The sequence below is a fragment of the Mchenga conophoros genome, linkage group LG15, assembly GCF_057382185.1.
Source record: "Mchenga conophoros isolate Kocher_MC1m ecotype Shallow Benthic linkage group LG15, M_conophoros_male_GT1.1, whole genome shotgun sequence".
In the NCBI taxonomy this organism is placed as follows: domain Eukaryota; kingdom Metazoa; phylum Chordata; class Actinopteri; order Cichliformes; family Cichlidae; genus Mchenga; species Mchenga conophoros.
Window position 1 is genome coordinate 33,788,425 of NC_140540.1, and position 12,502 is coordinate 33,800,926.

The 12,502-nt window shown below is 40.9% G+C and overlaps 1 protein-coding gene across 1 annotated transcript; it reads right to left on the reverse strand.

Moving 5' to 3' along the window:
- Positions 1–1,630: 1,630 nt before the first annotated feature.
- On the reverse strand, positions 1,631–12,502 carry serinc1 (serine incorporator 1). Its single transcript, XM_085246837.1, has 10 exons — positions 12,344–12,502; positions 11,647–11,808; positions 8,891–9,084; positions 7,280–7,359; positions 6,923–7,060; positions 6,459–6,628; positions 6,081–6,171; positions 3,214–3,355; positions 2,853–3,077; positions 1,631–2,606 (listed from the first exon to the last, which is right to left on the reverse strand). The coding sequence occupies exons 1-10, from the start codon at positions 12,380–12,382 to the stop codon at positions 2,468–2,470; spliced, it is 1,380 nt and encodes a 459-aa protein (XP_085102963.1). The 5' UTR covers positions 12,383–12,502; the 3' UTR covers positions 1,631–2,467.

The window sequence follows — 12,502 nt, forward strand, 5'->3', positions numbered from 1 at the left end:
TCACTCATATTAAATGAAACCCATTGTGGAGGAGGGTGTTTCTTCTTCACTCACTATGTGTTAATAGACCTCTCTGCATTGAATCATACCTGTTATTAATCTCTGGCTCTCTTCCACAGCATGTCTTTTATCCTGTCTTCCTTGTCTCACCCCAGATGGCCCCGCCCCTCCCTGAGCCTGGTTCTGCTGGAGGTTTCTTCCTGTTAAAAGGGAGTTTTTCCTTCCTACTGTCGCCAAAGTGCTTGCTCATAGGGGGCCATATGACTGTTCGGTTTTCCTCTGTATGTATTATCGTGGGGGTACCTTACAGTATAAAGCACCTTGAGACGACTGTTGTTGTGACTTGGTGCTGTAAAAAAAAATTGAATTGAACTGAAGTAAATACAAATAGCAATTTAAACGATGACTTATTTGTTGAGGAATAAAAATATCCAATCCTACTGGTCCTGTGTGAAAAATAGTTGTAAGTTGTTAAGCTAAAGATTAATCATAGAAAAATAATTTAGGTTTAAACCGAATGAGAAAATGTAACATGTGAAATAAAGTGTCCAAGCATGCCAGGAACATGCTTGGATGTAGTTATGTGGAAGTATAAAAGTGCTGAGCAGAGAAGGCAAACTGTTATTCCTTGTTTCAAGCTGGTGAGCAGACGGGTGACTGATCTGTGGGATCTGCAGTAGAAATAGTTGAAACGAGGAGCGGCAGGGGAATAGCCAAATCCCAACCACTGCACGCATCTACTCTTTGCCCCCATTATTGTCAGAAACCCATCAGAGACAGGTTATATTTTTACGCCTTAGTTTAGCTTGTGTTCATTGCTTATTTTATTTGACCTCTGAATGTACTCGAGTATTTATATATTTTTGCATTGAAGTTACATTTAACTAGGGCACGTAGACAGACGTAGCTAAAATGGAAATTTTCACCTTTTGAATATTTATTATTGTTCATTAATAAGAAAATGATTTATCTGATTAATTGGTGGAATACTCAATAATTACTTGATGAGCTCTACACCTCACTGCAACAAAAGGAATCCTTTGCAAATGTTGACATACAAGCACTGAGAAGAGATGCACTTTATTTGTCCTCTATTTGATACATTCCTTTATTACAGCAGTTGAAATTAATATCTGCAGAGCGCAGTACTGTATTATAGATGAAGATTATATTTGGTACAAAAGATTTCCACCTGAATCTTTTGGTACACGGCCTGCATAAACTGAAGAACACTGCAAGATATCCAGAAAGTGGAAAACTGTCGTTGATGAGCACTTAAAAAAATAAAATACAGGTCTAACTGCCTGGACGCAAACTACAAAGAAGTGAGCAAAATTGAAGATAAATGTAAACGCCTATAAATAGAAAAATAACTTTAGAGTTTCCTGCCACTACCCTGGTGGTTTTTCATGTTACTGCCATCTCATCTTGTGATTTCAGCTTGGATTTAATGGTATTAAGCATGATGAGATGAGATTTCCTTTCAGGAAACAAATGACTGAACACTGTGTGACACATTACCACAGGAGACCTTTAGGTTCAGAGCTCAATGAGTGTTTTGGTGGACCTACCAAATAATGGTGAAGCTGACAACTGTGTACGACCCAGCTAAACAACAAACAACAACAAATTAGACTTGACTCCCCCCGCCCATATTTCTTTTATTAAATCAGTTACAATATACTGTTAGGTCAAGAAGAAAAAAAAAATATCACAGATGAGAGTCAAACACATCCACAATATGTCTGAAACAAGCTAATGCGCTACGCAAGAACTTATCAGGAAGCTTGTCAAGCAGTCAAAACCACAAATGTTATCAAAAAGCAAGTCAGAAGCAACAAAAACAAGAATGCATCTTGTTACTCAATTAGCTGAGCGTGTGCAGACATGTGCAATATAAAGAAGAACTATCTACACCAACACATATGCACAACACTGCTCACGCAGGGTGATGGAGCCAGTGGGAACCTACTCTTGCTTCTAAATGTCACAGCTGCTCATGCACAACTCAAAAGAATAAAAACATTTTTTCCCTTTTTTAAACAGGAAACAGCATACAGAACATTACAGTGCAGAGTTGATGTGCACGCAGGATCATAGGAACCTTTTCAGATACAACTACTGTTAACATCACGTCGAGTTTTCAAAGAAAAACGTGCAAGTCGTCACTGGGTTTAACAGGATATACTAATGACTGCAATGAACTGTTAAGGATTCATGAGAATGGGCTGAAGTCACAGCTGGAAAAAACAAAAACAAAACAAAACACATGAACGTCCTGACTAGTTCATCACCTTCTGGTTATGTAGCTACACTCAGCAATACAAGCAACTCACCAGAGCCAATAAACAACCATTCCTTCAGCACTGACTCATGCAATGTTATTTAACTACTAAGTTTCTTAATTTGCAGTAACAAAACACAGGTGAAAGCTTCAATATTTGGAGCAGTGGGACAGTGTGCAGTTTCAGTCAAAGTCCCTATTGACCAGGACCAGTGGAGCCACCAATGTCCACACATAGAGTGCGATGCAGATCCAGCTGGAGGAGATCTTCACCCACACAGACGGCCACTTGCTGGTGATGGCCTCATACTTGGAGTCAGGGCTGCGGACACACACAAACAAAGTGGACTAGTTGCTTCTATCCAAATAATATACCTTAGCAGAAACACAAAACGCGCCTTATTTGGACCTAAACCCCACATATGAGGTAAGAAATCCAGAGCAAAGGTAACGTCTCTGACTATGGAAGACTGCGCAACTTTAAACTTATTGTGGACAAAACCCATGAAATAACAAATATAAAGTACAAAGACAGACTTATACAGGTCTCCTACAGCGTGAAACCTACCTATACCAGTTGGTGAGGGTCATCATGATGTAGAGCGACGCAAGGAACAACATGAAGTGGAAGAAAGAGTAAGAATACGTGACACCATCTTTCTCATTGTCCACAGCTCTGTTGGGGCCGTTTCCCTCCTCAAAGCTGTCCGTCTGAGGCCCATCTTCAATGAGAGCAGACTCATCACTGGTCAGAGTCAGCTTGTTGACTTGGGCATTGGATGAATTGCGGATGCTGACGAATAAACAGAGGGCTACAGTTAGAATCGTGCTATCCACAAAGAGACAGCCTGCGGGTTAGTAAATGAACCATTTAGTTGTCTGGGTGTTTGCAAGTTTAGAATTACAAAGATAATTAAGGAGTTCCATACCTGGAGTAAAGGACACACATGAGGAAAAGGATCAATCCCACAATCCCTTGGGCATCCCACCACTGAACCACATGGTTCTGACTGCCAGGACTTGTGGTGTTTAGCCCAATAATGCCCAGAAGGCTTGGGTTACATTTCCTGTCTGAGAGACAAGAAGAGATTCTTTAATTATCTAATTACCGTCATCTGCACAGCCACTGAAGTCTATTCAAATGCACTACATGTCAGTGGTATCAGTAGCGTTTAGCATTCAGGAAGGTGTTCTATCCATCTATATTCTTAGTGTGCTCCTGTACTTCCTTTCCTTCCTGTTGCCACCAACCCAGTGAAGAGGTAGAAGACAGCAATGCCCTGCAGGAATGCTCTGACACTACAGACATGTTCTGTGATCCAAATGGAAATGATAGCTATAGCATCACAGACTACATCACTGACTGTATACATTTCTGTGAGGATCGTCCCAACCAGGACTGTATGCAGTTTTCCTAACAACAAGCACTGGATCACCATCGACACTACACTGGTTGGATGTACTAAGGGTGGGCAGGAGTCAGAGTACAGAGAGCTGGTGAGGAAGAAATCCCCTCGTTCTGAATGTAATCAAGACAACAGAGATGGCAGTTGACTTCCAAAAGAAAAAGTCTTCAGCTAGGCCCATCAACATCATGGGTGAGGAGGTGGAAACAGTGGAGAGCTACTGGTAGTTTACATTGATGCTGTTTATAAGAAGGGGAAGCTCAGATCCTTTAATGTGTTGGAGGTGATCTACCAGTCTGGCCATCTAATTTGCTGTTGTCTGCTGGCGGAAAGCATCAGCGCCAGAGTCCGTAGGCTTTGAGTCGGTGAGGGACAAACTGCTCTCCATTATGGACAAGCCAGCATCACTCCACACTTCGAAGGCAGCAAAGCTCCTTCCTTCATTCTTCCTCAGTGTGATTCAACCCCGCTGCCTCAAACAACACTACAGAAACTCATTCCTACTGTTTTATAGAGAACAGTACAGTAACTACTTGTTCTACGACAGCAGATCACACCTATTAGCCAAACCATCCCACACATATTTTTGTATTATACCTTCATGCAGCAGTTTCTTAGATTAATAGTGGACATATTTATCAACACAATTTGCAGTACTCTGCAAAACGTCAGTCTTAATTTTACTGTTTCTTTTAAACCAACTTCGTTGCTACTTTTTTAAAAATCACTGTTGTATTTGTAAATCTTTGCATGTGCATTTATTAGCGTCCGCACTAGGCATCTGTGGCACTCTGTTTATTGTACACTGCAGTATTTTTATTCTTTGTCCAGCTGCTCTAACACAACAGTTTTCCTTGTGGGATCTATCTGGACCAATAGAAACACCCATATTCACAAGTAGAGTGTGACCATGTGGAGAGAATGGAACTGATAAATCACACAATAGATCGATGCAGCATGAAGCATCCCAAAAATACACAGGCCCACATTAGATAAAAACTATTATTGATCAGTTTGAGAATAAAGTTGAAATCCGTTGGTGTCAAACTGATTCTCAAAGCAGCGTTCCGGGATCACTGCTGGCTTTGGGCGGGCACCTGTCCGTTCACATCAGAGCATGGGGTAGATGTGGACGGACGTGTATCTGTGTGTGTGGGGCTAGGCCTGGGTCTGGGGGTCAGTTATGGGCACATACCAGTAGGGCTGCTCAATTAATCGAATTTTAATCACGATTACGATCTGGGCTTTCAACGATCATTAAAAATGACTGAGCCGATTATTAGCCCCTCCCTCATTTATCCGCGACACCTTAAAGGCCGGTCCGTGAAAATATTGTCGGGCATAAACCGGTCCGTGGCGCAAAAAAGGGTGGAGACCGCTGATTAAGAGGACCCGAGGGAAGCTCGGAAAGCTAAGCAGAAGTTATTTGGAGAGTGACTGCCGTTGGTTGAAAAGAGAGTTTAAAAAAAAAAAACTTCAGTGGTGTTGCACACTATTTTATATATTTTTTTTTAAAGTCATTGTTAACCCTTTAAAGCCGGTCAGAGCAGCACGCTCCGTTTTGTGTAACTATTTATAAATCCCTGTAGAACCTGAACCGTGTAAGCTAGCGCAATAATTTGTTTTGCATATGAAACCGGAGGAGTTGTACTTACATCTTATGCCATCAGCTTGTCCTCGGTCACGGTTTCCTTCCACATAAAGCTTTGCAAAAATTGCATAAAAAGCGCTTGCAGGAACAAAAACATAATATTCCAGAAACACGCTTTGCCGATCCTATCAGCTGTTCGTAACACTTCCCACAGTGAAATGAGGCACATGCTGTTTTCTTTGCAAATTTGCATCATAGGATTGTTTTTTGTTTTTCCTGCAGTATATAAAAATTGCTGTATCTCCAAAATAAAACTATGAAGACACTCAAAATAAATTTCCTGTGGTGGGAAACTATTTTTTGCAACTTTATTGTATTTAAAGTTTTGAGGGATAAACCTCTTAAACTTCTCCAAGTAGAAATATATGTAAACAAAACAAAAGCGATTTTCAATTTTTTTTGTAGTTTATTGCACTTTTTTGCAATTTATGTAATTACTATGGACTTAATGCATACATATTATTAAAATATGGGCTATAACAGTTGTATTGATGTATAGCAACTTGAAATGCTCCCACAAATGGCACTACAGCATGTAAAAAAAATAAATAAAAATAATATAAACTCTGGTGGACTTGGTTCTATAGTAGGTCTTAAAGGGTTAAATAAATATCGTCAAATAATCGTGATCTCAATTTCAGTGAAAATAATCGTGATTATCATTTTTGCCATAATCGAGCAGCCCTACATACCAGTACACTGCAAAACACAGCAGGCTGAAAAGCTTTTGTTTTCTTACCAGGCTCATTGGTCATAGCAGACCAGGTCAGGTACATGGTGTACAATGTCACCAGAGAAGACTGCAACAGGCCAGACCTGGGCTGGGACTCCTGTACATGACACACCACACATCAGTTATCTCTAATTTCTAACAACAACTTTCATACATGACACATTCTGAATTATATTAGGCGACACCTCCATGACTCCATCATCTCATGTCTGACTCATCTTGCTATAATTCATGCCATTATTCTTTTAGTGTTACATTGCATAACATCACTTCATAATAAAGCCCTACATATCCTGTCATGTTAATATGATTAATGCATCTTACTACTACATATAAAAGCTGAACATGTCGAGTCATCTAATGTACACAAGAAGTGGTGTGAACCTGGATCTGTGGCAGGATGGACATGACGGAGGCAGCGATGCAGAGGAGCATGTTGATGCTTATGAAGACCTTGTTTTCAGTGCAGCCATCAGAGTGGGTGTAGTAGACATAGAACATGACCAGAGACACCAGAGACAGCAGGTAGCTGACTGTGGTGACTGACAGCAGAGCTGTGAACATACAAAAACAAAGAAACCTCATTAACATAGAGTTGTGTTAATCTTTTCCAGCTGATGGAAACACCACCTTGAATTGTTTACTTGTCATATAAAACAAATACACCCAAGCGTACACCTAATTATTTCTTGTGACTGTTGTAATTAATAACATAAAAATAAGTCTTAAGTAAATCCTATTTTTCCAGCTATGACCAAAACATTTTTGTCTGCACTTCAAATCTATTAGATCAAAGACAGAGCTCTTTAGTCATCTCCACGAGTATCCTCTATCACTTGTCATCATACCTGCATACCAACAGCGAGAGTTGCCCTCCTCCATCTTCTCCACCCAGGACTCGTTCCAAGAATGGGCAAAGTCGATGAGTAAAACAAGCTGGATAAGGATGAAACAGAAGGCCCCCGCCATACCGATGTAGAACCACACTGTGGATCAGAGTGAGAGAAAGAACGTCACACAAAGGACACTAATATAATGAAACCTCCAGTTTAGTGTGAGATGAATAGAGAGCTTTAATCTGGCACATTCACATTTCTTTATTCTTGTCCTTTAATGTGCACTGTAAAATGAAACAAGGTGTGTGTGTGCAATCAATGATCAATGTAATCAATTGGACTAAGTGAGAGTGAACCAAAAACAGTTACCAGTAGTGAAGGGCCCTTCTGAGATGAAGAAGGATCCAACAGTGATGGCAACAGCTGCTGCAAACTTGAAGAACCAAAACCTGACAAACAGAACATAAAGAAATTAACAATCAGATTACTGCTGAAAACGTTTGCAGATGTTGTCATTCAAGTACATTAATGGTAACATGTTTTAAACGTGCAATGATGGACATCAGGAAACTGTGAGCAACACATCTGGTGCTGTGCTATTTAAATAAAACTGAATTTAATTGAAAATGCTTCTTATATTCATGAAAATAATCACTAGCTGCAGTCCTAAGTGGGATGTTCCGCAGTAAAGATGGCCTTTCACTCCCTGCTGCTAGTTTTGATGTGAGCTATAACAACAACACGTTCCAGCTTGTCACATGTTCTAATAACATGATATGTTTGGCATGTTTAAAGCAGGTAATCAATAGGGGTGGGTTTTTATAATCGATTTATTGATTAAAATCGATTCTGGCTTGGATAACGTAAAATCGATTCATTAAAATCCTGAATCGATTTTTTAATATTAATGTATTTTGCCCGAAGTGCCAGAATCTCAGGTGAAAGATCACAAAATTTCAACAACCACCAAACAGCTAAGACAGTAAATGAGAGCAGGAACACGACTTCTGCACAAAGATGTAAACACACAGCGGGACCCGCGGATCAGAATCAGTGAGATGTCGCCTTTCTCACCTGACGGCACGGACACGGTCGGGGCTGAAAGCCGACGGCTGCTGATTCTGATCCGCGGGTCCGCGCTGTGTTTACGCCCTTTTTGCGCTGATCATATGGCTGTTAGTTTTATCTCTCTCCAAACAATATTGACCGAACCAGCAGCAAAAGAAGATCCAAACTACGCTTCACATAAACATCGTCATGAATTCCCTCTGACTTTTGCTGACTTATCAGGATAAAAATCACACTTCATGCACAGCTCGCTCTCTCTCTCTTCTGCATTATTCGCTTGCTTGTTACGCACAAGTCTACCGTTGTTTACAGCGCTGTCAGCCGACGTTTTTTTTCTCCCTTTTACTTACTTCCGAAAAGTAAACCTAATTTCTGCCGTTCAATACTGAACAAATTTAAACTTTTTAAAATTAAGCAAAATGCAAAACGCTTAGCCGTGTCTCTAATAAAACAGCTGTAACTTCAGAGGTAATGTTCATGTGTTGATTAATGGTTTTCTTTCGTTTTTGATGTACTGCAGAATATTTTTTATAAAATCCCAGGCCAGGAAAATCACCTTCATGTTTTTCTGTGTTTTATCTTCAGCTACTTTGACACAAAGGCATCTGCTGTGATGCTCACACCTTTGATAAAGTCTTGCATGCGTCAGCTTCCTTTTAATAGATACAAAAATATGTAAATGTACTGATCTGAATTATAATATTTCTGACTGTCAAAATTTCCCAGATTCAAATCGAATCGAATTAAATCGAATCGTGGATCGAATCGATTCGGCACCTTGTGAATCGGAATTGAATCAATTCTAGAAATCAGTGACGATACCCAGCCCTAGTAATCAATCCATCAAATCTCAATAAAACCTGACTTTGTGTCATAGCAGACATGATGTGGAAGATGGACATGCTGACTCACCCGTTGTGGAGTGCAGCACGGGGGTCTTTACTGCTCTTGACTTTGATCATGAGCAGAGAGAAAAGCAGGAAGAACATAGCCATTCCGAAGCAAACACGGTACACGGCCTTGTAGCCAACCAGCACATCACAGTTCACATGTCCCTCCACACCAGGAATAGACGAACCCCTCCCTCCTTCACAGAAACCTGGAATCTAGAGCAACATAAAAAGAGACAATGTATACAGGTGTGTCGTAGTGCAGCACCCGCCACGAAAGGGCAAAGGAGCCACTGGATGCAACAGAGGCACTGTACTGCGAGCCAAAGAAAATCCACAGAGATCCCACAGGTCAATTATCCACCTGTCAAGTGCAGGCTGGACATGAGCTAGCCAAAATTATCCTTTAACATGTTGCATTTTGTACTCAAACGACGTGTCGGTCATACAAACACCACCACTGGATACATCAAAGCTAATATTTGCCTCTTTTCTAACTTTTCTTTTGGTCAGATATGTCACGCTTAGATATTTTAGAGCAAACACATTTCAGTATTAGACAAAGATAACCTGAGTCAATAGAGAGCAATTTAAAATGATGATTTCATTTATTAAGAGAAAAGTTATCTGAACTGAATCTGTTGTAGTTGCTTTTGTTTTAAGACAATTAGTGTTGCTTAATGTCACTAACACAACTGCTTGCACAAGGCCATACAAAGCTATCTTGAAAATGGAAATTGGTCTGGTTCTTATACAGCGGTCAAAGTGCTTGAGCACACTTGGGTTATGCAGCAGGACAATGACCCAAAGCACAACAGCAAGTGGTGGTTCCATCTCTCCAGTCTGCATGCCAAATATCCGCATTCATTGGATGCATGTGTGTAAATGTTAAATGGAAAAAAATAGAGCTAGATAGATCCAGCATAGAAAAACGTAGAAAAAAGTGCTTGGGTGAAAGAGACAAGTTGAATAAAGCACCGAGTGCTCAGGTAGAGTACAAAAGTGCTACATAAGAACCAGTCCAATGATCATTTGACTAGTCAAAGCCTGGACTTAAATTTAACCAAGGTCATGAACTTAAAATCCTCCTTTGTCGCTGAATTAAAACAATTCTGCAAAGAGGGGGCAAAAGTTCCTCCACAGTGATGTGGTACACTCACCGTCAGTTATCACAAAACAAGGAGGATGCAATCAGTTATTACGTTTGAGGGGCAATAACTTTTCCATTAGAGCATTTGTAGCTTTTCCATTAAATCAAATTATCATTTAAAAAAATTTACATTTACTTGGATAATCTCTGTCAATGTTCAAATGTGAAAAATTAGTGATGTTTGCGACTAGCCGACTAATCGTTGTCACTATTTGGTACCAGATTTGATGCCTAATGCTGGTAAATTGTTGGATCATAAATGTTATGCAGCCATCTGCCACTAGATGGAGCACTGTTGAAAAAACACCAAAAATCTGTTATTCTAATAGTGATGGCCTGGATTGAGACAGCTATACAAACGGCGGACAATGGCTTTCTTCGAAGGGCGGATGGTCTCTCCCTTTGCGAGGCTGAGGAGTTGGATCATTATGGAGGAGTTCAGAGTAGAGTAGCTGCAGCTCTACACAAAAAGGAGATGGCTAAAGCTGTCACCTCCTGGGTAAGGTGTCTAAGCTGGGCGCGTCATATCGGAGGAGGCCGCAGCGCAGACCCAGGACACACCAATGGCTGGATGTTTCCCCGGATAACCTCGAGGAGGTGATGAGAAGGAGGTCTGGGCTCCCCTGCTGCTGCCCCCGCGACCAGACTTCAATAAACGGAAAAAATGGCTGCAAAATTTGTTGTTTTCTTATTTTTAGATTTGAACTTTTATTGAAGTCGTTGTCATGAATTTTCAAACAGTGTGCATCGTTCATGATGCAGTGCCACACTGTTCAGTTACAGTTTTAGTTTTTCAGATGTTCATTTGTCCTATTTTAATAATTCGTGAACATGTTTCCATAACATATTTAACATTGGTTTATCGGAAGGGTTTTTCCTCTTTGGTGTCTATTTTGAGTATAACGTGTTGATGATGAATGACAAGAGGTGGCGCCCATCTAAACAGCACTGAAGAATCGGATTAATGGTTTGAAATGCCTTTTTATTCGTTTTTGACATTTTCCACTAAACTGTTCTCAAATGTAACATATTATCTTAGTGTTTCTGACTTGTCAGTTATTCTAGTATTAGAGTGTTGTCTCACTTGCTTAGTTGAGAAACAAAAAAACCCCCCAAAGAATGAGGTTTTTCACAGCACTGCAGCTTCCAAACACGGCCGACTGAACACCGTTAAAACTTTTTTCCAAACATCCCACCAGATTATTTTGTTATAGCAGATATTATACAACAAAGCTGCACAAACAGAAAAAAGGGGATTGAGGCCACTGTAGGGATCAACATAAAAACAGTTACCACGTGAGAGGAAAGATCACAGTATTTTCACAGCCGTGTATAGTTCTCTTGGTGTGAATATCACACATATTTAAGTATTTAACAGTTGGAACGGGCAGGTATGGCTCATTAGGAGAATACGGTGATTAACAACTGGTAAGCTACTTAACAGCAAACAAGGACCATGTGTCTTACATAATTAGGAGCAATGAACCAAACTATATTTACTCTCACTGCAGAATCCTGTTAAAGCCTTAGCAAACTAAAATATCCATGAGAGTGTTTTCATAACTTGTGACATCTCTGTGCTGCAGGAGATATTCCAAGGCTAGTTTTATGTCAGGAACACTGCGTACCTTCTTGAGCTGGCCCTCCATGCCAGGCATCAACATGATACAGGCAACAGCCACTCCCAGAAGCAGGAAGAAGGCATAGATGAGGCGAGTCACTGTGGAATTATTTCCACTGGGGCAGCATCGACATAGCAGACAGGGGGCGCTGCCACAGAGACACGGGATCTACATACACACATGGGAACAAGTCGAGTATTAGAGTTAAGCACAGATATTTCAAAGCTCATTGGTTAACAGGAATAACGGTAATCATTTAGTTCCTAGAAGCACCTCGTGTCTGTAAGTGTATCTGTCCGTTTCACATGACACGAACCTGCTGCGTGCAGCGGATACCGCACTGTGTTTACAAGGTTGAGCTAACGTCACACCCCGGTGTTTTCATTTCACGGACAGTGTGTTTACGAGCCATCACTGTAACATGAACATCAACAGGCCTGCTGGATGGGAGGTAGTACGGCGATGGTTCGCATAATCGGCTCCGTCTAACTAAAAGCGCAGTAACACGCTCACAGTAACTGAATCACTAAAGTGTGTTATGAGCCAAACGGTGATGTTAGTATGTCTGCGCCACAGACGCTCATCGTGTTGGCCTGACATTTTCCTCCTGCGCAGTCACTGCAACATTTGTTAAATCGAGGCAGCTAAAACGTCCTGTCGCTGTTAAAACTGTTCTCACAGTCAAATGAAGAATGATACTGACCCAGCTTGCCATCGAGCACAAACCCAAAACAGCTCCCATGATCGCTGTTGTTGTTCTTTTGTTGTCCAACAGCAGACCGCTCCAAGAGCTCGGTTGACAATTTAAGAGAAGATGGCTGACGCCCGGACACTGGCTTCTTTTGCGTCATAAGGCGACAGT